This window comes from Chaetodon trifascialis, chromosome 19, assembly GCF_039877785.1.
Source record: "Chaetodon trifascialis isolate fChaTrf1 chromosome 19, fChaTrf1.hap1, whole genome shotgun sequence".
NCBI classification, from domain to species: domain Eukaryota; kingdom Metazoa; phylum Chordata; class Actinopteri; order Chaetodontiformes; family Chaetodontidae; genus Chaetodon; species Chaetodon trifascialis.
The window spans coordinates 19,526,527-19,554,452 of NC_092074.1; the positions used below are offsets into that span (position 1 = coordinate 19,526,527).

At 44.1% G+C, this 27,926-nt stretch overlaps 1 protein-coding gene across 2 annotated transcripts in view; it reads left to right on the forward strand.

Annotated features, from left to right (window-relative positions):
• jag2b (jagged canonical Notch ligand 2b) overlaps positions 1–27,926 on the forward strand; it is a 43,638-nt gene that overhangs the window by 413 nt on the left and 15,299 nt on the right. For both annotated transcript variants that reach the window (XM_070987370.1, XM_070987371.1), the window contains exons 2-6: positions 581–901; positions 18,668–18,722; positions 23,471–23,728; positions 24,682–24,742; positions 27,477–27,607. In XM_070987370.1, coding sequence (XP_070843471.1) covers positions 581–901; positions 18,668–18,722; positions 23,471–23,728; positions 24,682–24,742; positions 27,477–27,607 — 826 coding nt within the window. The remainder of the gene's footprint in view (positions 1–580; positions 902–18,667; positions 18,723–23,470; positions 23,729–24,681; positions 24,743–27,476; positions 27,608–27,926) is intronic.

Consider the following 27,926-nt stretch of genomic DNA (forward strand, 5'->3'; position numbering starts at 1 on the left):
TGGGCGTGGGCAGATGCGTTTGCTCTCCGGCATTGCATATTCTGCATCACATTAATCGATAATTGAATTACGTAGCCGTCAGTTGTGGAGCATGTGATCATGTTACCATGACAAGATTGAAGTCTGAGGAATTGATTCGGGCTTCTCTCCATTTTGGCTACAATGCTGAGAGCCCTTCTGTTTTTTGTTGTTTTGTTTTTTTTATTGTTTTTTCCTGAGGGGGGGCTCAAAATGAGGCCTGAACCAAGAAGTTGGAAGTTGCATTGCATCAATTGGCTGCTGCAGCGGTGAATTCGCTCCCAGTCTGAGAGTACCCTGATTGTCCAACCCCCCCCCCCCCCCCCAAAAAAAAAACATTACCCAGCAAACTGTGGGCTGTTCACGCGCTCCGTTCATCATGCAAGAAATAATTTTGGGGTAACTCAGCCAACCGATCTTCATAAGCTCCATAATGATTCGCCCTGAGTCAGGCGCCGCTTGCTCCCCTTTTACGCACCAATTTGAGCGACCCTCACCGCGCTGCAGCCTCTTCACAAAGGCCCGTATGTGTAATTTTTGTCTTTTAAAATGTTGCTTCCAGGTGTCCCAGTCAACCGGCTATTTCGAGCTGCAGCTGATCTCCGTGGAGAATGTAAACGGCGAGTTGGCGGACGGGGAGTGCTGCGACGGCTCCAGGAGCTCCCAGGACCTGCGCTGCACCCGAGACGAGTGCGACACTTACTTCAAAATCTGCCTGAAGGAGTACCAGATGGAGGTCACCACCAGCGGCACCTGCACGTTCGGAGCTGGATCTACGCAAGTTCTCGGTGGAAATATGTTTTCTTTTAAGAGCGTCAAGAACAACGCGAATAAAGTCGACGATGCTGGCAAGATATTGATCCCCTTTCAGTTCGCCTGGCCGGTAAGTGTGGTTTCTTGCTCCAGTTCAGACTACAGAAGTGTTTCATGACACCTTCTTCTGTGGAGACAGCACAGCACCAAACCCCATTCAGAATTTTGCCAATTTAATGTTCAGTTTTTGATGTGTGTGAACACATGCCTGAGGGAAGGCACCACACAACCATGTCTGAAAGGCTTGGAGCCACTTTTCTCCTCTGCATACATCAGCTACAGGACAGCAGAGCTTATTTGGATAAAAGTTCACACTAAATTTTTTTCTGTCATTGCAAACTAGAGCTGCAACTAACCATTATTGTCAGTTAACCTGCTGAATGTTTGGTCCATAAAACATGAGAAAACAGTGGAATGTACCCATCACAATAATCCTAGACGTTAAATGTCCGGTTTTATTGGACCCACTGTCCAAAATCCACTAAATTATTAGATTTACGACCAAGTAAGATCAAGAAAAGCAGCTAATTCTCTCGACCAGCACATTTCTCGAAGGATTAATCGATTATCAAGTAGTCACTGATTAGTTTTCTTGTGAGCCACTTATTGATTAATCGACTAATCGTTGCTGTTCTAATTGCAACCAGCTTCCTGAGCACAAAACTCAACAGCTCTGCACTTGAAAGAAGTTTTTTCCAAATAAGCTGCAGCTCAGTGGCTCACACTGATGGCATATTTACCATAAATCATCAAGGACTTGGTCAAGTTTTTGGGTCACATGTGTCTGCCTTTGCAGAGGAGGTGGACCTCGTTAAATGCGTCTTCTTAGCGACATCCTGTCCTTATGAGAATTGGCACACATCACGGCCAAACGATTACACGCTTCACAAGGATCCGATTGCAGCTACAGTGGTTCGCAGTGTCATCTGGGTCATCTTTTAAAGTTGCCCTGATATATGAGGGTTGGCTTTGTTCCAGTCCGCCGGCTTGCACCTGCCAAGGCCATGATAGAGTAATTAGCCTGGGTGCAATGCTTTGATATGTAGACCCTGGAGGGGGAACTCTGTTACTGATCGTATGGAGGACGGTTATAGCAAAGCTGTTTACTTCAGAACATGATGTTTCACTGATTCATGAGGGTGTGAAGGGCAATTTCATCGTAACACAGTCCGTCAAGTGGAATTTGATTGATGAAGCTTTTTGGATGGGTCTGCATGGTTTGCTGCTGCCAGTTTTGTTGGATGATTTGGGAAATACCAGGCGAAGCAAAAGTGGATTTAATGTGGAAAAAAGTGGTTTGTGTTTTGATTAGAAACAGTTTCTACACCCGCGAGGTGTCGAACTTTTACTTTCATGCGAAGTGACTTTAAACTGCCAAATTTTCAAGGGAGCCTGGTGTGATGTGCGAGGATGGCACGTACTGTATTTGCAGGTGCAGCCTGCTTCGCATGTGTCGGATGGATGCTCCAATTAATTCTCTATTATAATGATGAACGAGTGACATTACGCTCTGAGAGTGAAATATGTGCTCAGCTGAAGTGAGCGATGCCTCCGGGCGGTGGTAACGCTGCCTCGTTTTGACACCTCTCTTCCCCCCTCTGCACCCCACAGCTTCTTCCTCTCCTGCTGTGGGTGCCAGGTGGCCCCTGGTGGCCCCTCCAGGGCAATTAAGCTCGTCTGACTGCAGATGAGTGATAGCTAATGGATTAGGCATGCGAATAAGGTGTGCACGAAGTTAAAGGAATCCTAAGAACTAGTCCTGTCGCACTGAACAGTGTGGCACTATCGAGTTTCAGCGAACCTGTTGTTCTTTGAAGAACGTCATGGAGTGTTTTTAGAAATGCAGCCATTGTTCTGTTGCTTCGTGATCTAATTCAGATTTTTAATGTAGTGGTGCTGCTGCAGCAGACCAAAGGAGCTCATCTGTGAATGCTGTTTTACTTTGAGCTGAAATGATCAGTTGATGGACAGAAAATTTTTGTCATTGATGAATCTTTTAAATATTTTTTTCTTAGCAAAAATGCTCATCACTTTCTGTTTCTGGCTTTTTAGTAGTAAAACTTTGATGGCAAACTAAGTATTTTGGGTTTTGGGCTGTTGACTAGAGACATCTGAAAACATCATGTTGGGTTTTAGGAAGTTGATTGTGAGAAATTGATATATACATATATATTAATTTTAGCCCAAATGATCAATTAACAAAGAAAGAAACCAGCAGAATAATAGATAGTGAAATAATTGCTAGTTGCAGCCCTGGATCGGGTGAGCAACAGAAGATCAATGGAATCGTTGAACCAAAATGGACCGTTCTCTTGAAAACGTGGCATGTTTTGTAGTCTTTTCTTTTGAATGCATCACACGTTTCTTCATCCGTCGTCTTTGTGTATTTTAAAGATTTCGGGTTTCCCACCGCAGTTGACAGCACAGGCGGTCCACCTTCAGTGAAGTAGCAGCTGCTTTTGCTAACATTTTTAAGCTTCAGGGGAAAATGGCAAAGGTGTGATTTCACACTGTAAAGGTCATATATTTAATGAGGCAGGCTGTTGTTTAGACCATCAGGTGGGACGGTGTGTCAGGGGCGACATTTACCACCTGGACGAACCCTGAAGCTATATAAAACATCACATGTCTCACATTCATCATCACACAGAATATGAACCACTCGTAGCCTCTTATTCGTCTCTTTGACTGACACCTCGAGGCGGAGGTGAAGAGGGCTTTTCTGGTGTGTTGTCTTTCTGTTAAGTGGCCCGGGCTGATAACGGTGCACTATTCCAGTGCCAGATGTCACAACAAGCCTGCAGGGTCACTTGCTGTGGCGTTGTCGCTTTCCTCCCTGAAGAAACAAAGATGCAGTGTACTGTTGGCAGTGTCATCTGGCCAACTGCCCATTTTAAGCCCCATGGAAACCAGTGTGGGCTGGACTCTTCTGTCATCCTGAAGCCAGCATCTGAAATGATCTGAAAGTGAAAGAATGCAGTAAAGTTCTGGAATATTACATCTTTTTTTGCTCCTTAGATGTCAGTGTGAACACAGTTAAGCTGCCCTTTTCCTGATCTTCCCTACATGAATGCAGGTTGTGGTCCACAATCACACATTTAGACAGTCTGCATGTATCATGGCACAATCCTGGCTGTGCCTTCTGAGCTGTAGCTGCTGAAGTGTATAAGGTCTTTTATCACTCTGATGTGTTTGATGCAGTTATATTGGATATTTTTTCCCTCAAATCAGTAATTGTCAAATTGACCCTGAAATTCTGAGTTATAACCATACCCTGTGGTGCCTTTTAATTTTCTGAATTGGCACTTAAGCCAGTTCTCAGAGAGCACTTTTCATCTTCCAGTGCTGTGTGGTACAGTCGGGCTCTAACAGTGAAACTCATCCTGCGTTTCTGGGAAAGGCTTCGTCTTCTGTGAAGACACTGAGACATCATAGCCTCCTCTCCTCTCGGCCCATTTATCATCACACCAGTGTGATGCAGTCGCTAATGGCTGATTTTACTCAGATTGCATGATGCTTATCCATTCTTAGGAAGTCTTCCAGTGATTCTCCGGCTCTGGCTTGTCTTGCCGGCATGCTGGTAAAGAGGCTGACTATTGATGCTGCTGCCACCTCTGAGCTCAGCCTACACTCAGTGTTCCCCACAGGCTTGAATTTACAGTAAATGCATGCTGCCTCTGCTTTCTCCTCTTGCAGGTTTTTAGTCTTTTGTTAGGATGTCACTGTAGTTGTAATAAACTTCTGAGGCTGTGGAGAATTTGCCTTACAGTGAAAGCAGTTTGGAGAATGTACCTAATTGAGTATTTAAGGTTGACTAATGAAGCAAACATGGTTACTGCTTTGCATGTTAGATTTTTAAAGTTTCCTCTTGTTTATATACTTATTATCCTGGGTTTTCCTGGGTGTGTATATCAGTCTGCAGCTGATCTGGCACGCTAATGGACCCAGCATGCTAATACTTTTTGCACACATTTATGACTGTATGCTGAAGGACCTCTTGTGACTGTGCTGATTCACATTTTTTGGGAAAACCTGTTTTTTTGACTTCTCTGTTTTATAAAACCATTGACTGCTGGCTCCTCTTATCTTGCCAGGAGAGGGACCACAAAGGATTAAGAACTGCTTCGGTTTAGAGTCTTGTTTCTGTGATCGACAACGTGACACAAGGCATTTCCAGTAGTTGGCTAGGCAAAAAACTAGGCTAACCTAGCCTGTTGCAGGCCACAATTTGACCTTTGTCATGGCTTAAAAACTGTCATCCTTAGAAAAGTAAATAAAGCTGTTTGGGATGGACATGAAACAATAAATACCACTCTCATGTGTAGAGTCCTGGAGCCAGGATGTGGTAAGCCTAGTTTAGCAGTAACAGGACTAAGAGTCTACAGCCATGCTAGCAGGTCTGCATGGCTAACGTTAGCATGCTAATGTGCTCACAAAGACTGTGCTAACTTGCAGATGTTTATCAGGTATGTTCACCATCTTAGTTTAGCATGTTTGTATGCTAACATTTGCTAACTAGCGCCATATGCAAAAGTACAGCTGTTTTTACAGCTAAAAATAAGCCTACGAGCACCTATAGAGCTCATAATTTACTATGTATGGATATCTTGTTTGCTCAATCTCTACATAAACCAAAATCTTAAAAGTTGTGGTTTTAGGAGGTAAATATTGTAAATGTCAACAGTCTGCTGGTTGCTGGACAACGTTACGATCAACATGACATACAGATAGTTTGTGGTTGCTCATCGAGAGATAGTGACGGCACATAACTCCCCCCTAAAACCACAAATTGTTGTTTTTACATTTCTGTTTGTGTTGCTAGGGATTCAGCAAACAAGATAATGTACTAATTAGCATTATCATAGCTAAATCTACATGAATCATCATTAGCATAGCTAAAATAATAAACCTACCAAAGCTCACATATCTCGTTTGTACAATCTGTACATAAACAGAAATATAAAAACAGGTTGTGGTTTTAGAAGCGGGAAAGTGGTGCAACTGTTGACAACAGCTCCGCTGGTTGCCTAGCAACGCCACTGTGAGAACAAGACTGCCAGCAGGTACTGTTTATGAAGAAATAGTGCCAGCGTATAACTCTCCTCTAAAACCACAAATTGTTGTTTTTGCCTTTCAGTTTGTGCAGCTTTGGATCAAACAAACAAGATCCAACATGCTAATGAGCAAATTTATGCTAAGCTAGGCTAATCACCTCCTGGCTCAGGCTCTGTAGCTAATGCACAAAAGGTGAGACCGGTGTCTTCTTATCTAACTCTCTGAAAGAAAGAAATAACAGTGCTCAAAGGCAGTGTTCAGATGTAAGTTATCAGACAGTGTCATTAGCATGTGGACCACATGGTACCTCTATAACATTAACATGGTCCAGCAGTCAGCTGACTGCGTTAAGGCCTGATTGAGTTTCCATTTTGTTGTGCTGTGTGAGCACTTCAGGAGAGTGAGGGAGGGAGGGAGACACGTCTTACTTCCATTTGATCGCTAATGAAATTGCTGGTGAAATTTCTCTGCCTCTCTCTCCATCCCCGCCCCCCAGCTACATCAGCCGGACGTCCGTTTGATGTGAGCCTGCCTGTAACTGTATCTGCTCTGAGCTCGGATATGTATCAGACCTCCCTCAGCTAGTAAATAGATGCATGCAGTTAGCCAGAGCTGTATTTGGTCTGCAGCAGCCACCGACGTCATTCGGAGGCTTAATTCTGTCCAAAGAAACTTAAATATTTTAGCAGTAAAGACATTGATTTGGCCGTCTGCTCATGCTGATCGTAGTAGTAGTAAAAGTATTAGACGATCTCATTCACATTTAAACAATGCGTTTGTCTGCACCGACCTGCCGACCTGCTGTTCTTGGAACAAATCCAAACTATCTGAATGGTTTTTGGCTTGCTTTCATGCTTTATTGGTGCTGGTGTCACGCGTTGTTCAGCATGTCTTCTGCTCTCTCGTAGACGCGTACAGCGCAAATACTTGACTTACTTGTATTCCACTTCTGCAAAAGTCTTCAGAGTTGTTATTTTCTTGTCTTAACAGAAGAGATTGTAGCACAATATTCTTAAGTACTAGTTAGCTTGAGTCAAACTACTTCTATGAGGTGTTGTCGGGTGATGCCTGAAGGCCACAGCATTGTTTCCGACAGTTCAGATCAGACCCTGATCTCTCTTTCATAACATAATGAATCCAGTCGCTGCGTGTAGCGGCTGTGATTGTTGGTTTCAGAAAGTGTCAAAATGTGCTAGCTAGCAAGGAAAAGTCATGTGGATAAAAGGTTCAGAAACTGGGCCCTTTGGATTATTGTCTTTGTATAGATTTACAAATACAAAAAACATCTTGGATTCTTCGGATGTCCAAAGGAAATTTCATCATTTTAGCTCTTCTACCACTAAAATTTGTTTGCACTCCAAAAAATGCACTGGCGTCACCACCGTCTTACGTGTTCATATTGTTTTTTTCTGCTCTGGATTCCAGTTCACACGCAGTATATCCAGAATCAAATCCTCATCCCGTGCCAACTTTGAAGAACTCGCAACAGCAACAAAAGACCGTCAGCAGTACGTTTAAGCTCGTTTCCGTAGGTTTGATTTCACTCCGTGTTGGAATCTCTGCAAATATCAAGTCAGCTGTCTCAATTTCCTCTCATTGTTCTTTCTCGTTGTCTTCCACACTCACACTTCAAGAGATGAGAAAACAAGATCTGAGCTGGGGGGGGATCAGGACAAGAAGTAGGACAGAGGCTGTAACTCAGTACATGTACTGTATATCTCCCACCCTCCCTCTCTCTGCTCTGACACCACACTTAGCTATATTTTGGATGCGCACACACTCGCAGAGCCAAAGGCTAACGCCGGCTGCCATGGTTAGCCACACCTGATGCGGAGCTCGTCAGAGCTGTTGCTAGGAGACGGCTACATAGGCCTCTAGTAAACAATTATCTTTCGTCTCTGTGGCTCCCTCCCCCCATCCTTCCTCTTCTGGTCCCAGGGCTGCTGCGAGGACACACACACACACACACACACACACACACACACACACACACACACACGAGTCTCACCTGTGATTCAGCTCTGTATTGATTGTGCAATTACCAAGTCAGGCAGAAATGACAGCTTTTATTTTTTTAAAGACCTCCCTTCTCCTTAAAAGTGGCGTTCAGGGTCTGATATTTGACACACACAAAGATTTAACTGTACTTTCACCATGTTGTCTTTGTATGTGCTGGAAAGAAGGTTTGCTCTGTATTAAGTTTTCTTTATCATATTTTAAGAGTCAGTAGTGCACTCGGGGTGGCGATAATGTTAAAATCTTCTCAAAGGAAAGATTCTTACAGCTAGAAGTAAAAATTTCTTCTTGTGGATGCGACATGTCGTGCAGCTTCTTTATTGTAAAAGCTCTCCAGTAATGCCATCAAGGAGAAGAGTTTTTGTCTTCTAGGGACTCTGGAAGCTGCAAAGAAGCACTTGTTCGCTCCCTAAGGGGCCCTTTATGATGTGTTTAGTGTGAGAATTCATTTTCCTGTGTTATCACTGACTGATTTTAATATCCAGTCCCCTTGTCCTGTTTGAATCAAAAGCTGACGCTTCATCCACAAAGACTGCCTGAAATCAGTTTGTACTTCTCGAACACTGCACTCAAGTTTTTATTTTTCTCCCATCTAGGTCAATAAGTCATCAATCATCATAGCACTGATGGTTTGAAGTTCTTAGAATTACCTTTTTAATTGAATGCCACCCTGTTGGAATTATTTATTGTGTGTTTGCGGTGATATTTCGGCTTCTTAATCCCTTAACAGATCCACATAGATTTTCTGCAGAAACAGCATCATTTCAGGACTGAATGTGCTCAAAGTAATGCATTTTATTCATCTTAACACATTTCCAAAAAACATTTCATGCTGATGTTTTTTGTTGCATTGTTCCCGGTGTGAAACTCCTGGTCAGAGAATCAGCATGCAAAGTCAGATTTCTGCAAAGAGCACAGGATTCATTCAAAATGGAGTTATGCTCTTTCTTGCATGCATCAATAATTAAAAATGATTTAAAACCATGAGCTCGTTCCCTCTCATGCTCATCAGTGTGTACAGTCGGTGGCTTTCTTCTCGCTCCCTCACATTCACCATGGCTTTAACCCTGTGCCCTGATTTCTTCCCAGCAAGGCCTTCCCCCTCAGACACTGCACATTCTGTGTCTTAGAAATCTTACGTACCGTTGCCTGTCGTCAGAGTTTACGGGTCTGACAGACATCTGTGTTGTTGCGTCGCTCATCAACAAAGATGCAGTGTAGCATTGACTGTGTGATCTGGACAGCTGCCCTGTGGAAGCCCGTGTGCACTGAACTCAATCTGACCATCTGACTCTGGCTACGTTCTTAATATTAAATGGAGCTGTGTTATGGTGTCGGGGAGGAGGCAGCGGGGATTTCCTCTGAGAACACTTTGTTTTGTTCGTTCTGTGATTTCACAGAAGGTACAGCTTGTGCAAGCGGGTACTTTTGGGATCCATAAATAAAAGGTAGCATTCCTACTCTGTGCCTTACGGCAGAAGAGTCTCTTCAGAATCACCTGTTTTTCAACAATCGCTAATGTTCGGCCTGATTTTAAAGCCTTTTCAAAGTTTGACTTCATTCAGATGATTTGGGCTTTTTGTGATGCTGTATGCATTAGCTGTTTCAATGACTTTCTACTAATTTTGGACATAATTCTGCCTGTGCCAAAATGCGACCAGTTTCCCTCCGGTACTGTCCTCCTTACCTAGTTAACTTGCAAAGCTGCCAGTCCAAACTTTATCCAGGAGTTCACTTATATCAACAGTTGTGAACAACCTTTGTAAAACCTAGATTTCTTTGTATCTTGTTAGTGTTCAGGTTACCAGTCCATCATACTGATAGGTGGCTGGAAGCTTAAGTGGGGTCATCATGCAACTGGATCATGAGGACTTTGTGGCAAGCAGACATTTTTCCAAGCTAAACATACACTGTGTTCTAATTATCTTTCTAAATTGGTGGCTATACTGGTTTAGATTGTTGATGCTATGGACTGAGGGCACTTCAGATGGCTCTAGCACCCCATCTTGTGCAGACAGCATTCAGCATTCGAGTCCTCCTGATGCATGCAGGTATTCTTGTAGCTGTATTCAGAAGCATGCTTGCCAGAGTAGCCTAACTAGTGACGCTTGCGGGAGCTCTACAAAAGGTTTATGTCTGCAGTATCTCCGGCCAAAGTGATGCTGTTGTGTTTTTAAATCAGCTACTGTACCTATATGATGTACCGGCGCAATGCATCTTTGCCTACAGTGAATGTACAAGGTGTTTGGCTTGGCTGACCCTTCATCATCCAACACATCCAATGAACATAACATTTTCATATTTCAGTTTTCTCACCTTCCTTAATCGATACCACTTGTCCTAACAGTCAACAAGATGATCAACAAATTGCAGACCAAAGCACTGGTTGAAACTTTTGACCTGTTTGCCCTTTGATTCTGTTCCGGAGGTGACTTTGTGCTCGTTATTTCTGCAGAATCAACAACAGAATTGCTGTGTTTCTCTTACTAACAACATGAGCGGAAAAGGCTTCTTGGAAAATAGATCCATTGACGACTTCATCAGTGTCGCAGCTCAGCTGAATGACTGATGGTGGTGCAGTGGGGATTGGCAAAAGTACAGATGTAGAATGAGAAATGCAGTCATCAAAGGCACTGCTGTAGATTTGTCTTGTTAACATCAGTAAATCACCACTGCATTAATCTTTGCACAGGCTGAGAAGACTGGAAGCCTCTGCAACATAATTTCAAGTAGTGTTTTAACAGCATAGTTCGAAGTTGTTATTATCTAACACAGTAAAAAAAGTGCTGAAGAGGGTGGGAAGGTAGCCCGAGAAGTCTGTTTTCGTTTTCTTTATTCATGTGGATCCCCAACAGCTGCTGAATCACAACAGCTATTCACATTCTGGTCTGAAAAAGGATTCGATACACCACCAGCACAATTACACAACAACAATGACAATGCAACACACCTACAATCACGTCCACTTTTGTCAGACTATTTCCTCACATCCCACTCCATCGTTGTTTTTGGTGTATGAGGGAAAAATGAGTTGAAACCTCAGTTCTAGCCTCCGCTAAATGACTCAAAGTGCTGCGTGAAGCAGCCTGCTCAGGTGCTGCTGTCAACACACGCTCTGCAGCCATTATGTGCACAACAGATGTGTAGTCGAGAGCGGTGTGTCTCTGCGTGTGGATTGATTCGTTTGTTTGAATACACTGTACGTGCGTGTTGCTGTGGCCCACCGCGTCCCCTGCCTCTTGTTAAATGAATGGTGTGCAGGTGCTAGAGGCTCCTTGTGGGGGTAATTAAAGCATGTCATTACATGGGCAGTTAAATTGTCACTGTACTGTTGAACCTGTTTGAAATGATAATGGAGCTCGGCTGGAGGCGGTGCTGTATTGCTCTCCAGTCAGGCGCCCTGTTGCTTTGGATCAGGAATTAGCCTGTTAATGTTTCTGAAGCATGTCTATTGCTGTAGTAGCTCCTAGAATTCTTCAGGCGAATTAACACCTGAGGAAGCACCTGACAGATATTGCAAAAGTCCACCAGAAATGAGCTTTAACCTGATTGTTTGAAACCTTTAAGTTGTTTGTCAAATGTTTTTTGGCACGTGTGATGAGGACGTTGACCCAAGTCAAAAAGGTTGTGGCACAGTTGGATTGTGGTTGCCAGCCTGGTATTATTCAGATACGAATTAAAAACTTCAGCACTGATACGATAGCAATCCGTCCTTTTTAAGGCATGAAAAACGTTTCCATTTTGAAGAATACAAAAAAAATGGAGGTGTAAGAAAATGAAGGCCACAAGCACAAGAAGACGCCCTCAAAGGTCCACAACCCAAAGACTTTCAGTTTACTGTCATAGAGGAGTGAAGAAACCAGAAAGTATTCACATTTAAGAAGCTGGAATCAGAGAAATTTGACTTTCTTTGCTTAGAAAATTACTCAAACCGATTAGTTGATCAATAAAATAGTTGACAACTCAATGAGTAATTGTTGCAGCTCTAATGAATCGACCCTGCGTCTATCTTGGCAGCATCTCTCTCCATCTCTAACCACTATCTAGCCTCCTCTTTGTTTTGGAGTAAGTGTTTAACCGTAAGTCGCTCAGTGACAAATCTGACATATCTGTGGTTTGCATGTGAAGTCATTTAGCTTTTCTATGCAAATGTGCATGTGTTGCTGTTTGGTCTACGTGTTGCATATTCTCGAATCATGCTGGCTAATTAGCGCCAGGAGGGGAGGGGTTTGTTGTATTGGAAGTGCATGGGTAATGACCCTGTTGGCATAGTAGCAGCATGCTCAATGGGCCGTGCGTGTGTGTGCACAGCCGGTATACACCAGCCAGCCAAATGCCTTGCCTTCAGTGCGACATCTCTTGGCACATGACTCTGGCAAGCAATTTGTGTGCAGAACTCGCGGCCCCCCACCTCTCTACCCAGCAGAGATATGACTGTTATACAGTCTGTAACCTGCTCTCTCAACCACACAAGTAGTAGTAGTAGTAGTAGTAGTAATAGTAATAGTAGTGGCTTGTAATGCCAATCACTCATTGGTCAGCAGTGCTTTTCTTGCCTGCAAGGCTTACGTATTCTCTTAGGCTGAAGATTTGCTAGCTTCTGTAGTTTTTTGATTGATGCTCTGGCATGAGGTGTACATGTCCAGTACATGACCAGTACTGCAAATGCAGACTGACTGAGTTTTATTTGGGAAAAGCAGACTGCTTGTAGTCCCACTCAGGGGTTAAAATGATTGGTTGACCAGAAATGAATTGATGTCATTCAGTCAAGCAAAAATGGCTAAATGTCCAGTGGTTCAAGCCTTCCAAATGTGATTTGTTGTCCTGTTTCATATGTTCAGATTTACTTTGTACTAGGATAAGCTCTTAGAGAAGTGTTTTCTGGTTTAGTATTTGAGTATTTGGGGTTTTGGACCCCAGAGGGTAAATAGAAAGTAACCGATCAATGTAGGGCCTGTCTCACTACATCAACATCAAGGGTCACAGGCAGTTGATGTGAGGTGTGTTAGTAAGGAAACACAGGTTGGGTCTTTATCTGTGGTTCTGTGGTGGAACTTAAGCTCAAGGATGCAGTATTTTGTAAGAGTAAACAAGCAACACAAGTGGAAGGGAGTTTTTGGTTCAAGAGCCAAATATCCTTTTTATACATAATGCATTTTCATGCTTTGATTTTGAACAAATTGTGGACGTCCAGTATTGTCTCCCTGGAATCCTGGGGCAAGCCAAGCACAGGAAGGTTTAGCATGGATGTCAAAAAGGGTCAAAAAGCTTCCAACTTCTCTGCCTGCCAACATCACCATCACATTTGCAAGGATTTTGCCACCGGAGGTCTTTGATCCTTGCCTCTGAACAGATTGAGGAGCTTGACCAAGACAGATTTGCATCTGAGTCCACCCTCCAAGCAGAAGTGATAGAGTGCTGGTTCAGCTCACATCTACTTTTTCAGCTTTTTATTCCTGATCCCCTCTGCTCCCTCAACCAAACAAACCCCCTACAAATATTGGAAGCCTGTCTAGTTGAGGGTGTCTAGATGTTCAGCCTGTTCAGTGCATTAATGACCCTTAATATCATTAGGAGCTAATGATACCATATTATCTCTCTTCCAGATTGTCTTAATGGCTAATTAGAATAAAAGATGCAACTGAACATTTCAGAGTTCATTAACATAATTTATTTTGTTCTATTCCTCATATGTGGAGACAGCCATTATCCATTATTGCCTGTTAAGAATGAGTGCTGCTCTTATTCATCCATATTTTTACCAGTAATCCTAAAGACTGGTGTCTGAAGAAGGTAGAAGATGCATCACATGCTGTTGTGTCCACTGCCCTTCCTCTGCAGCAGAGATGGCACAGCTCAATGCCCTTGCTGGAATAGCGTAGACTCAGCCCTAGTAAAACCAAAAGCTGGGATTGACATCACAGATTAATGAAGATTACATGCAGCTATTACTGGCCACGGGATGAATCGTGATGACCTCATGTCCCATCAGAAGGCAATAAATCAGGAGATGTCAGTGGAACTCCCTGTGGAGGAGTTGGGAACAGGGAGGTGGACATTCAGGTCACCTCTCAATGACATGGGAACAGAAATAGCTCAAGGTTACAGACAAGTTTTTTAGAGGGAATACACATCAGTGAATTTTATACTTAGGGCACGAAAGGCATCAAAAACAAGCTCCTCTGAAGATTTCCCAAAGCTCAATCAGCATTTGAGGTCCCAACTTTCTCCAAGAGGCAGGAATGAGTCAATCAAACCTCACATCCACAATGCAGGCGCACCCCTCCATTGATGGTGAATTGTTGGCAGGCTGGGATCTTGCATGGGATTACACACCAGGCCTGGATCTCACATTCTTAGTATTCTTCGAATGCAAACACACACATCGCCCCACATGCAGAGGGCTGACCCCTCTTTTGAGAAAGAAGCGTGCAGATCCCATGCTTAGTGACCCCAACCTGCCCCAGCTTCCACTTCCCACTGCCACCTCTCTCTGTTCCCTGTCCCTTTTTATTTCAATGGCCACCGTCCACTCATCCATCCGCTCTTCATCTGGCGTGGGAACCTACACCTGTGGCTCTCCCCAGAAATGGCCACCACATCCTCTGCCGTCCCCCAAAATGGCCTTTTGCGATGGCCCATATCGCTCTACCTGAATTCGATTTTGTGCCATGCGATGCAAAGATGGCATTTTTAGCAGACACAGATTTTTTTTTTTTTTTTTTGGCTTTATTTGATGGTGCAGCTGGAGAGAGACAGCAAAGGGGAAGAGAGTAGGGTGACATGCAGCAAAGGGCTTCTGGGTTGGAATTAAACCCAGTAAGGACACAGCCTTAGTATATGGGACACACTCTCGTCCAGGTGAGCTATCAGGGCGCCTTGCAAACACAGATTCACTGAGGACATGACACATAAACATCCCATTCTTTCCTTTTTTTTTTTACCATGCCCCCCTTCTTGACTTGAAAACTAGGATTTCTCTGAGTAAATCCTCTAATCCATTAGGGGAAGGGCTTGGTAGGGTTTTGGAGATTTGACTGGCAGAGGATTCTTCGTGGTCTCGGATGAAGTATTTCACACCGTCACAGTTGACGTGTGTGTTTTGAGTCGAGGGGAAAAGAGCAGGTTAATGAAATTAGGATATTTTCTGAGTTGTAGCACAGTTGGATATAAGATTAGGACTCATGCAAGGACCGCTGCCAGCTTTTTTTGACTTCGCCCATGCAACTGTCCTGCCTGGGCTCAGTAGCACACATGCTGACACTAATTGTCCTCGTGCTGACTGTGTCTCTTCATGGACAATGGTTTTGATTGGGATGGGGGTGAGTTATGGTGTTGGGACAAGGGTCTTTGTTCAGTAGCCTTTCCCCCTTCCCTCCCCCACTCCTCCCCTTTATCCCCCTGCCCATCCATCTATCTTGTTCCAACCATTTGGGCAGCTGTCACTTAATCCAGCTAATCACAGACTGGGATGGTCTGTGGGAAACCAGACTAGTCCATGGCTTTGCTCAACCCAAACATACACTGACTCAGGGAACTATTTACCCAACCGTTTACAGCACGTAGGCATGCAAGCATGTCTAGATTTTAGTAAACCTAAAAAGTGGAGATCACAATGTGGCCACCTGTTCTTTCTTTGATCTTTGATTTTGCCTTATATCTAGGTTTGTCTGCAGCACGGTCTCATGCTCCAGGCAGGCATCATCGCAAGATCTCCTGCCACTAATGCGTGCATTGCCAGTCATTGCTCCTCTTGTATGCACTGGCATATGCACACACCCACCCACATGCTCAGACTGGGGCAGCTAGCCCACCCTTTTGTGGTGGGGGGAGGGGGAACGGGTGGAAAGGTCAGAAGCCGAGCTACATGTCGTGGGATGATCCACGTTCATGTCAAATAATCCATCTTTGAGGCCGCATCTGTTGTGCGTCTGAGGTTGGACGGGTTGGCAGAGCTTCCGGCAACAGCAGCATGAGCTTCCCCCTTTGACAAAACCCCCAGACTCACTCCTTCCCTCGAACTGCAGCCTTCCTTTTCACCCACCTCCCCTGCCCCTGCTTGGTTTTGCCCTCTTGTTTCTTACTGGTAGCTGCAGCCTCACACAGCTGTACCACCCATGTCCAAACTCTGACCCAGGCCCTTTAGCTCACCCCCATCCCTTCATCTTCCATCCCCTTCTCTTGTCACCCGTGGTCTTCCACAATAACACTCCCCTCCCCTTCCTCCCACCACCACCCACAGCCAGACAAGCCTACTTAATCCCACAGCCCAGCAGCAACCAGCCTACCAGCTTGTTGGTCCCACAGATCAACAACACACACACATTTTCCAATCCCCCACCCTGTGATTTCTCTTTCCCGCTTCATTGAAGAAACCACAAGTCCCTCAAATTCTTGCCTTTGATTTTTTTTTTTTTTTTTTTTGTACCACCCCCTCAGGCCAACGTCCTATCAGTGACATTACAGTAGAGGTCACAGCAGTCACACTGTGGCTACTACAACTGTCACTGGTGGTGACGTAATGAGTGTTATTTAGGTCAGCTGGTTGCCTAGCAGTGTGCCCTGCAGCACACCAGCTAGATTACTCCTGTGATGCTGGTTAGCTTGGTTGGTTTCCATCTGTGTGTGTGTCTGTGTGTGTCTGTGTGTGTCTGTGTGCCCACTCATGTTTACTCAAACTAATTTCAGCTGTGCAGAATGTGCATCTTTTCGCTGCATCATTGCAATATATGTTTACATGTTGCAAATCCCCAATATCCACAAAGTATCTCTTAAAATGTGTACTTGAATCGAGAAAATGTAACAGTTATATATGCTATAATATAGCAGAAGTGTTGTTTATGGTGTCATGGTGATGATACGGTACAGGGTCCCTAAGGCTGCAACTTCATTCACATTTTTTATTAATCATTTAGTCCCTTGTAAAGCAAAAAAATACAGGAGCACAAGGCAAATTCTCACACACTTGTTAAACTTGTTTTCTGCTTGATAAATGCCTTAAAGCATTAGTAGATTACCAGACGTGTTGTTGATTGATTTTCTGCTGATACACTAATTGATTAATCAGCTAATCATTTCAGCAAACACATTTATCAATGCACCACTGTTGTTATACTGTTCAACTGTAAAGCATCACTTGGTGTAAAACAAGATAATCCCCTTAGCTGCTGATTTACCTCGCTGTCTGACAACCAAGGACAAAGCCAGGCAGAGTTTGTCTCGCACAGCTAATATTGGCCTTCTTAAAAAAGTGACCTTCTTAATGGACATCATACCTGCGGAGGCTTTATTTTTCCTGAAAACACGGTGGAACAACATCTGCCTCTCTTTACATTTATGATTTTGTTTTATATACTGACTGTGATACATATATTTTTTGGTTTCAGTGGTGGGCTTTGGGAAAAGGTCTAGTGAGAGGTTACAAGGTAAACATCACATCTGGTTCTAAATAAGACCTTAATCTACTATAGCCAACCACAGCATTTTGTCAGGTAGCTACCACATTGTTAATGCATCAGATTTACCCAGATGCTAATATTCAGAGGCTAACTGTGATAAATAGATGTTTGTCTAAATATGAATGTTCTTGCACTTTGGCACAGAGTTACCTTTTCAATCACCTTCACCACAACTATCTTTGCGGATCTGTGACCTTTCCCTCAGTTGAACTCCATGACACATCTCAGCGTTGTGGCTTCCATGCCTTTTGTTGCCAGGATTTTTGCATCACAGCTGCCAGGCTTCACTGATGAGCCAGCTGGGATACATGCAGGTTCCTACAAACACATTGCATGCTGAGCCAGAGGAAAGTTGGTACAGCAGTTCGCTCTTTCCTTACATCCCTCCCTTTCCACATCTCAGTCCTACAGCGTCTCTTGGCTTCTTCCCACTGTTGTACTTAAGGTCTCTTTCTCTTTTATCTCTGAATCATTGGGTTTCATTGGCAGCATAACTCAAGAGCACCTCTAGGCAACAGGGCCTGGTTGCATATGAGACTCTGTAGTAGCAATGAAATTGATTTTTGCATCATGTTTGTGTGTGTAAGCTGATGCTTGTAGAAGAGTAGCATGACTATGGCTAAAATGCTCATCCACAGTAGTCTGTCCATGTTATGAACTCATTGTGATTATTGGTCATGTTTACTTCTCTCTGGATGTGAATTTGGGAACAAAATAACAATGGCCCTCTGTTAAATCTTCCTTTTTTGTGGACAATTCATCATTTAGTCAACAGCAGTGATTTTGTCAGGTTTACGATAAAACATTGTTGACATTTTCCTGAAACGTTTGCATATTGTGAGCATGGCTCTTTCTTGTAAATGGCGTAGATTTTGTTTTACACTTTGGCCAGTGAAATGCATCAATGAAAAGGCAAATTTCTGTCGCATTAACAAGCTCAAGTCACGTGAAATGGAAATATTGGCATGTAAGTGAGCTCATTCCATATCAGAACCTACCATGCATTTGCTCTATGGGTAACCTGAGACATCATTTACTGGAGTTGCATTGGTTTTTGATTCCTAAGAAGGGTGCTTGTTTCCTCATGTTGCTAGGAAGACGTTCACTGCTGCTAAGCTAAGTAGCAGCATTGCCCTGCAGCAGCATATGGACACAGCTGGTCATCCTACCTCACCTATGGCTGAAGTGATACTCATGTAGACTTACCTGCACAGAAATGAGCAAAATGTTGCGCCTTGTGTTGGAGATAAAATGCTTTTCTGTCCAAATTTCACCTGATTTACGTTTCTTTTTTCCTTTCCCTCCAGCGGACGTACACGTTGATTGTAGAAGCCTGGGACTGGGACAACGCCACACGCAACAGTAAGTCTGAACGTCGCACACATCTCAGTACTGTAACTTCTATGAACTGTTTGAGATAGAGTTTGACAGTTTTAAAGGATTTTCAGGAAGATTTCTAAAAGTTCTGGCTTCAGTCTTGTAAAGTGGCACAGACTGTATGATGTTTGTTTTCAGTTCTCTGAAAGATCTTTCCATTCATCCATTAGTCACTCAGCAGATAAATAATCAGCAGTACTTTTGAATCTTTATTTTTAGTCATTTTTCAAGCAAAAATGCCAAAAGATTCACTGATGCCTGTTTCTAAAATGTAAACGTGGGCTGGTTTCCTTAGTTTTATATCATAGTAAACTGAGAATCTTTGGGTTTTTGATTAAACATAACAGTCTACACTGTAGCCCACCAAGACGCTTCATATAGAATATAAGTCCTCGGTTCTTCTCGGCTATGTTGGCTCTGGCGGTCAGTTCTGACCAGCTGTATCCTGTTTTCCTTTGGTTATGTCCGCCGGGTGGACTCCTGTACAACCCCCTTTTTCCCGTCTGAGCAGTAGCCCAGTCTGGGAGGAAGAGGACCCATTGAGGACTATAATGTCTGTGTGTGTGGATGTGGCTTTGATCTGTGGAGACGGTGGCATTTTTCACGAGTCTCTAATACGTTTCTGTGCATGCAAGCTTGTACATGAATGCGTTTATATATCCATACTGTCCTCTCCAGTCTAAACTTGTTCCTTATTTATATGAGGTCACTACATCCTGTTTTGTCCATTACATCAAACACACTTCCACTCATGAATGCAGACAATGGGGAAGAAATAGATTTTGACATCACAGTGCTTTGATTAGACGGCATAGTCGCTGTTTCTGCTTGTGGGCCTCCAGTAATTGTGTACGTTTACAGTAATTAGCTCTGACATTTCTGATGGATGTAAGGCTTAAATGTTGCTTGAGAAACCATCCAATTGATTTTCTGCCAGCTACTCGCACTTAAGTCTTAGCCAAACTGCTTTAAAGTAGCAACATAGATGCATTTCTGGTTTGAAGGATGCAAGAAGAAACACATTTTCAGCACTTGTGAGATGAGGAAGTGATTTTCATTTCATGACAAAATGTAGACCTAATTTGATAAAACAGAAGCTCGGGCAGGTTTGATTCAGGCTGGATTGTGTTTGAAAATCACACTGAGGCTACCATGAGGTCGCAAACATCAGCTGATGCTAATGTCATGGGTTCAAGAACACAAACGTCTGGAACAAATGCTCCTTTCAACCTCTGCGGAAGATCACAAGGGAGTCTGCTCATAGTGCCGACCGTCTGTAAGTTCAGTGAGCTGCAGTAGGGATTGCAGCCTTTGCCTGGCAGGTGGGCCGGGCAGGTCGAAAGCAAGGTTTTCAGTTTAAAGGTATATGCAACATTTCTGCATTAAAATGTGCAAAAATTACAATGTTCAAACCCAGACAAATCTTTAATTTTATTCAAGGAAGTAGTGCATTTCACTTGGTCACCTGGCATTGGCTTCATATCCCCTTTACCCCCTCTGGTTGCTTTAACTTCTGAGGAAACACTGGATGATACATCAGAGTGAGGAAGGAAGGTGGTGAACTAGCTTAGCCACTCTATTGCTCACTGGTGATGGAGCGCCATTATTAATTTTCATCAGCAATGGTGGTCGTTTAACAATCAAGACCGCAACTCCCACGAAATCGTCAACTCCTTCTTTTGTTATTGTTTTGATTGAGAGACTCTTCGGCACTGCCTCTTGGACGTTATCATGTTCAGGAACTGAACGAAACAACTTGATGTCTCTTCTGTGGCTCTACAAGCCGTCTTTGCCACCACATTATGACCGCAGAGCAGAGCCTGGAGTTGTCAGCAAGTCATCAGCATCGGGAGGCTGCGATCCGATCCACCGGATCAGTATTAGGGGACGTACTGATCTTCTTAAGCGGATCTGGTATTAACGCGACAGATCCATATTAAATATCGTTACTTCATCAGTATCGTTATAAAATTCAGAGTTTTAGTTTGTGTTACACTAGCCTCTGATTGGGAATCGGAATCAGACGTGGTACCTGGAGAGAAAAAGTTTGAGCTATTTTAGGGAGGTACACAGTGTGGTTTTTGGCAGTATAGGTTTGGTTTGCGCTACTATTACTGATTGAGCTGTTGCTGGATTGAGTATCTTAAATACCTTGAGTCAAGGCTGCAGGATTGCCCCCTTTGCTCTTGTTTGCAGAGCTGTGTGTCATCGACAGGAACGGCATTTTACTTCATAGTAATGCAGGCTACATCCTCATTGATGTGGTTTTTAGTTAGCTGTCCAGTAGCACTGGAGACTGGATGTCCGCCAGTTTCCTCCAGTCAAACTCAGACAAAACAGGAATCTGAATTCTGCCACATCTTCTTTTGTATGTAGCGTAACGTAGCATATTGTATCATTCTCAACTGTAATTCTTGTATTTCTTTAGCTTTTTAGCGTAGCCTTTTGATTTTTAAAGGTCCTGCTTCACTGTGCTCTCTCACCAACTCTGCGTCCTGTCTACGTTGTGCATTTCACGAATGAAAGTGATTCTGATTTTGAGCCTATTTGTGATTCTTGCCAAGATTTTCAAAAGGTCAGAATCATTTAACAATAGGCGGCTTCTACAGCGGAGCCACCAAACACTTTGACGGAAAAGTGAACATCCGACTAAAGACAATATAGCTGTTTAACCATATCCTGAATGATCAGCGCTGCAGGACAGGAGGGGCTGGCAGACTCAGATTTGGATCAGATTGTTTCATGGTCATTGATGTATCACATATATTTTCATTGTTGCCTCTGCAGACAGTTTTGTTATTCGACTGCATTGGCCAGTTTTGAAAATGCTGTTTCTGTCTTTATTGTCTCTCAGGCAGTCACTGGGTTTCACGGTTAACTTGGTGAATTAGCAAGAATAATTGATATAAAGGAAAGAAAGTTAAGATTTATTTAGAGACTTGTGAGATAAACTGTTGAGGTTCATGACTGTCTATCTGTAGGACACTTGAACTTGTTCTCCGGCCTGAGTCAGCAGCATGTCTGGTCCTACGTAAGACCCCACCAGTGTGCTGGTCCGTCAGTGAGATTCCTCTTCTCCAGCGTCACGTCCTCCAGTGTGCCTCTCTCCCCTTCCCCCTGTGTCCTCAGGAAAGGCAGCCGGCTGTTTTCCTTGTGTTTATCGAGCAGGAAGTGGAGTGGACTGGGCGGCCGGGCTCAGTGTTTAGACACTGAGGTAGCAGAGCCCGGCTTGGGCCCGGAGCCCATTGTTCTCTATCTGGCAACTACCGGGGGTTATTTCTGTTATTGTTGCTTAATTCTGTCTGACATTGTGTCAGTCCCCAGCAGAGGAAGGTGTGTGTGCATATGGGTGTGTGTGTTCCCTGCTTGCTCACTTCAAAATGTCTATGGTGCATTGCAGCCCAAAGCCATGGAGCAAAGGAAATCACAGACCCCCCATTTCCATAGAGATTGTTTGCCAGCTTCGATCCCACTGTGATAAAGATTGCTTTCTTTCTGGGTGCTGGCGCTGCAGCGAGCCAGACAGAGGCGAACTTATTTAACGCGAGTGTTGCCGTGCTAGAGGCTAAATGGTAGCAACCCCCCAACATGACAGTACCCACACAGAGAGCTCAGAGGCACTGGTGATGTGTGCTGTCACCAGAAAATGGATCAATTTGCAGACAATGAATTTCAATTGCATACTTAAAATTCAGTGGGTACTTTCCACACACACACACACACACACACACACAGAGTTATAACAGTTTGTACAGCTATTCTTGTTAGGACACTGCATTGACTTCCATTCCTTGTGGACAGCCTATCTCAAGCCCTAACCTTTACCAGGACCTCATAAATGACATGTGCCTCATTAGGATGGGCTTTGGTCCCCGTGAGGACTAATGGTCCTAACAGGGTTGGTGTTTATACCACTACTGGGTCCCCAGTAGGTAACAGAAACAAGCATCACACACTGTGTGATATCAAAGTGTCTGTCTGCTGAAAAAGAATGTGCTGCTTTATCTTGAGAGGGAGTCACTTTACATGAGAATAAAGGAGCTTCCTTACCACTGTCTGATTTAAAATAACCTCCTTTTTATCTCCTTTCTAAATGCACTGGTTCTGTTTGACTGTTTTCAACCTTTGGGGAAACCACAGTTTGTCTGGACTCGTTGCATTTAGCTAAATGTTAACTTGTAGTGTCGTGTCCCTTCGCAGATTGTGATTTTCTGCTTAAAATATTTGAGGCTATTCATCCACCAAACTACAGTTACACTCATCAAATCATTTTGTGGTTGGGTTTTTTTGGGGCCACTTGTCAGAAAAAGGTTGCAAACACAGCATTGACATATCATCACTTTTAAGTCGATATTGTGAACTTGGGAAGACACAAAGTAACATTATGTTTTATTTGTTTTTTTGCTTCTGGCCACCTGGTCAATAGTCCTATATTCACTCTCTTCCAGCTCTGTTTTGGTCTCTACCAGCTCCTGAAGGAAATATCTGGCTCATTAGCCACTAAATGCTCCACTATGTTAGCATTTAGTGGCTAAAGCTAGTCTCTAACTGCATCTAACTGCCTTTTGATGAATGAGAGCAGAGACAGTGAACCAAAGTAATGGAGTGAGGGCGATTTGTAAGGGATGACGGGACATTTTAAGTGTTCATCTACGTGTATCTGCAGTCACAAACTGAACAGAATGTTCACAACTTGACGCGACTGATTCGTCTTCCTCCGGTTTTTGTTTCAGATGAGGAGGAGCTGCTGATCGAACGCAGCGTTCACACAGGTATGATCAACCCAGGTGACACCTGGCAGACCATCCTGCACGATGGGCCGGTGGCTCGCCTCATCTATCGTATCCGAGTGCGCTGTGATGAGAACTACTACAGCAACAAGTGCAACAAGCTGTGTGTTCCTCGGGACGACTACTTTGGCCACTACCGCTGCGAGCCTTCGGGGGCTCAGGTGTGCCTGGACGGCTGGATGGGCCCAGACTGCAGGACAGGTGAGCTGCCAGCATCTGGGCAAATGTTCGAGACAGGGTGACACAATATACCGAGCAGCCTCAAGAAAAGACGTTGACCTTGACCCGACTGAGACCTTCTCTCGAGAGCTGCAATGATTAATTGATCAGTCGATCTAGAGATAATTAATCTGCAGCTATTTTTATGATCAGAGACGCCATGATTATGAACAAAAATGTGACCAAGAATGGTTCTGATAATGATTCGAGCTTCTCAAGTGGAAAGATTTGCAGCTTTTCACTGTTTTTGCTTCCTGTATTCAAGTTTTGGACTGTTACCATTAGTATTTCCATGGATACTTCAAAGCCTTTGAAAGTCTGAGGGTTAATTGGAAAAAGCAGTCTGTAGACAATCTAATTATGAGTATCATTAGTTGGAACCCAATTTTTCATCTCTGTAGTGTGCAGAGGGCTCAAATTATTTGTTGGAAGTATAAAGTTGTGTAATTAAAATCTTAAAGTGTTGAAGTTACCTCGAGAAAGCACAGAAATCGAACTTTGAACAGCGTGGTGGAAATGCACCGAGCGCTGCCAGCTCATGTTAACACGTAGCAGCGTCGGGGTCGTGCTTGTGGGTGGTGTCGGAGCGAGTGGGGGGCCTCAATAAATCACCCAACTGACCTTAGAAGACGAAGGGTGAAAAGAGGAGGGGGAGAGGAGAGGTGCTGGGTTGTTTTTAAGAGGGGGTGGTGTTGTACATGCAGGCTATAAAGTCGTCCCTTCCTCGCCCCCTCAGCCATGAATTCTCACGTCTTGTTGCACTTGTTAGAAAGATGGCAAACAAACAAGCTTCTCCTCCTCCCACCTTTGCCTCCGTTCTCTCTAGCCCCTTTTCTTAAAGAACAATATGTATTATTGTATTATTATAAGAAATATAATGAAGCATGTCTCCCAGTGCAATTTAAATAACATCCCTTTAATCTGTTTCTTCTCAGCCATCTGCAGGCAAGGCTGCAACCTGTTACACGGCAGCTGCACTGTCCCAGGAGAGTGCAGGTAAGATCGAATATCTTTCATATACAGAAATATCTTTGTTGCGCTGCTGTTGTCTGGTTCAGATCCTCATTGTTGCACATGCTCTTTTGTTTCAGTGTGTTTGTAGTAGAAAGGCGGTTTCTATAACATCAGGTGTCCGGTGTCAGTATAAGTGTCAAAACAGTGGATCTAAATGTGTGAAAGATGCCAAACGGAGGCACCTTCACTTGTCATAGCCTGTTGTTTTTTTTTTTTGTGTGTGTAAGCCTTTTTCCTCCCTTGTGGGCATCTCCACCTCGGTTCAGAAGAAAAGGGCAACGCCGCGCCTGCCTTCTTGTATTTTTAGCCACCTGAAATCCTCCACAGAATACCAAGCATCTCATCAGCTCTCTGCGGCTCGGACCGAAGAAAGGGAGTTGCCGGAGTGTGAATTTGACCACTGTAAACGTGCTGGGAATTGTCATATCCCCTCCCCATCCGCATTGCAGTCCTCCTTGAAGGGCAGGGGGCAGGAAAGGAAATGAATATCCCGCTGTGTTATGTACGTTTCCCAAAGTGGAAATGACAGTTAGATAAAGTGACGTAGAATCGCCCCATAGGTCCACGTTTCCAGGATGTGGTCCATCCCGTCGTCATTTGTAAAATAAAAAGCCCCCCTCCCACCTGCCAGATGGAAAGAGACACTTGCCTCCTTTTATTAGGAAAAAAGGCTTTGGCTCGGAGCCGAGGAGTAACCGGGGATGACCAGTTTTAGGCAACTGCTTCCCTTTTTTTTTTTTTTTTTTTATCTGCCTGGATGAGTAGGCTGCATCCTCCTTCCAGTTAGCAGACAGACAACAGGGGGAAGCACCTCATTCTTATGAAATGTCAAGTCGCAGTCAACAGGAAAGGTGGCACGAATAGAAGAGCAGCAGTGAAGAATCTTCCTGCAGCGGCGTGAATTCAGTGAAGCCTCAGGTCACAGAAAGCTGGCATTAAATCCCTCGCCGTCTCCTTTCATTGCCTTTATTTCATCACAGTTTTATGGGCTTTGCCTCGCTTGCCACGGGCTTTTAAGAAAACACAAAAGCCCGTACGTGCCTGTTGTTGCGCTGCTGCATTGAGCCTTTTTATGAGCACACATTAGGCTTGTTCTGACATATTTGTCAAAGGCTTGCCGTGTCCCGAGAATCACTTGGGTAAGCAGTGTAACTCACTTTCCACCATTCTGGAGGTTTTGCTTTGACATTCCAACATGTTGGAATCCAGCATCACGCCTACACCCGTAAGGGGTTTATGAGTAATCATGATATCATTATGGCCAGGAATTAAGCCCCTGAATGCCTCTTTTGATACCTTTAAGCTCAAAAAGCAGTCAGCGAGTCCTCCTGCCAGAGTTCTGTTAGTGTTATTGCTGCGTTGCTGTCAGACCCTCTGAAGCTAATCATATACAGTTGAAGAAGCATGCCAAGTATTCCCTGATGCCCCCTCGCCCCCCTCCAGCCTGAGATTTCCGAAGGCCTCGTCTCTCACAGAGACAGTGGTGCCGTCTGCAGGAGTCTCAAAATAGCATTCAATTGACAAGACAGCTGGTTCGACGACACCACAGCCTTGGAATAGCCGAGCGCTGTCATGAAGCTGCAGGCGTGTGCACACATACACTTTATACACACACTCACACACACACACACAGTGTCGTCTCCAGCCGCTCGCTTTCAGAACCGCCGTGCCACCCTGGTAGCCCTCAGCCCCCAGACTCTAACCTGAGCACGGGAGCCGCTGGAAGTATTCTTAACCCCTCCTGCCCTGGAATGTCACCCTTCACTAAGATTAGTTGGCTGGAGGCCGTGGGATAGGTTGACGCAGGAGCCCATACGGTGTTCGGTGCGCTCCTGCTGTTGGGGCAGGTTGTGTCCGCTTCAGCCTCTCGTAGAATCTCTTTATCTGTCTTCATTTGTCTCCTCAGTGGTTTGAATCCTGAATCAGGGCCTAATGGATGCCTTGGAAAGTCTCCCACAGACTTCCAAATAAATCTTGTATGATTCGTAATGGTGCATAAAATAACTTCAGTGATGGAGAAACTTGGCTTCTTGTGGGAGCTCTTCACTGGACTGGAAACCAGTACAATCAGCTCTCAGAAAACAGGAAACTTACAAGACTACTGGACACTTCTTCTAAACTGAGAGAGGCACAAATCATGTTTTAATCGGGCTTCATTGACTTAATTTGTCTTGGCTGCATCCACAGCAGAAGGAGGAAACACAACAAAATCAGCACAGCTTGACTTTTTTTTCCCTCGCAAGACATAAAAAGAGAGCTTGATGTTTCAGAGCAAAGCTGAAGACGAATGTTAGCTTTCATAATTGAAGGTGTTGATGATGATGATGATGATGATGATGATGATGATGTGACCAGTTAAAATTTAGAAGCAGTGACACCTTTCAGTAAAATGTGACAGACATTTATTTCTAAAGCCCTTAATGGCAACATGCCATCATGCATCACTTCCTTTAAACTGGTCCCATAGTCATGATTAGACCTGTTCGAGTGATTGGCTAATGCTTAAAGTCCTGCATGCGGGAAAAGTGCTGTACACACTTGTACACACAACCATGACTACAAACTACTGTTTGAACTGTGTTCTGCCGTATGTTTTCTCCTCAATTATTTTTGTATTCATTCTCTTTTAACTGTACTGATGGGCTGGAAGTGAAGGCGTGGTTCTTCCAGATGTAAATAAAGGTTATACTAATGTTTCGGTGCCTGTGCTCGGCAGGTGTAGCTACGGCTGGCAGGGCCAATTCTGCGACGAATGCGTGCTCTATCCCGGATGCGTCCACGGGACCTGCAACACCCCCTGGCAGTGCAATTGCGAGAGGAACTGGGGTGGCCTGCTGTGCGATAAAGGTTTGGAAAAGCTCTTATTTTTTGGTTTGTTTCATCACCTCCCACTCAGGACGCTGGCAGACTCTCATCCTGCACGGCCCCTCGAGCTACAGTTGCAGCGAGCAGCAGAAATGACTTTTGAGGAAGCAATGTATCATCATGTAAAAGTAGTAATGCTGCAATTGTGAGCTTTTATGTGGCCTGAGAAACCGCCTCATCGGTCCTGGTCTCTGTTGTTAAAATAAAACACATCCTGGTGCCTTAAAGTGCAGTTGAGGCACATTCAGCTCAAAGGTCCCACCACCTAACGGAGATGATTCGAGCTGAAGCGATCAGACTT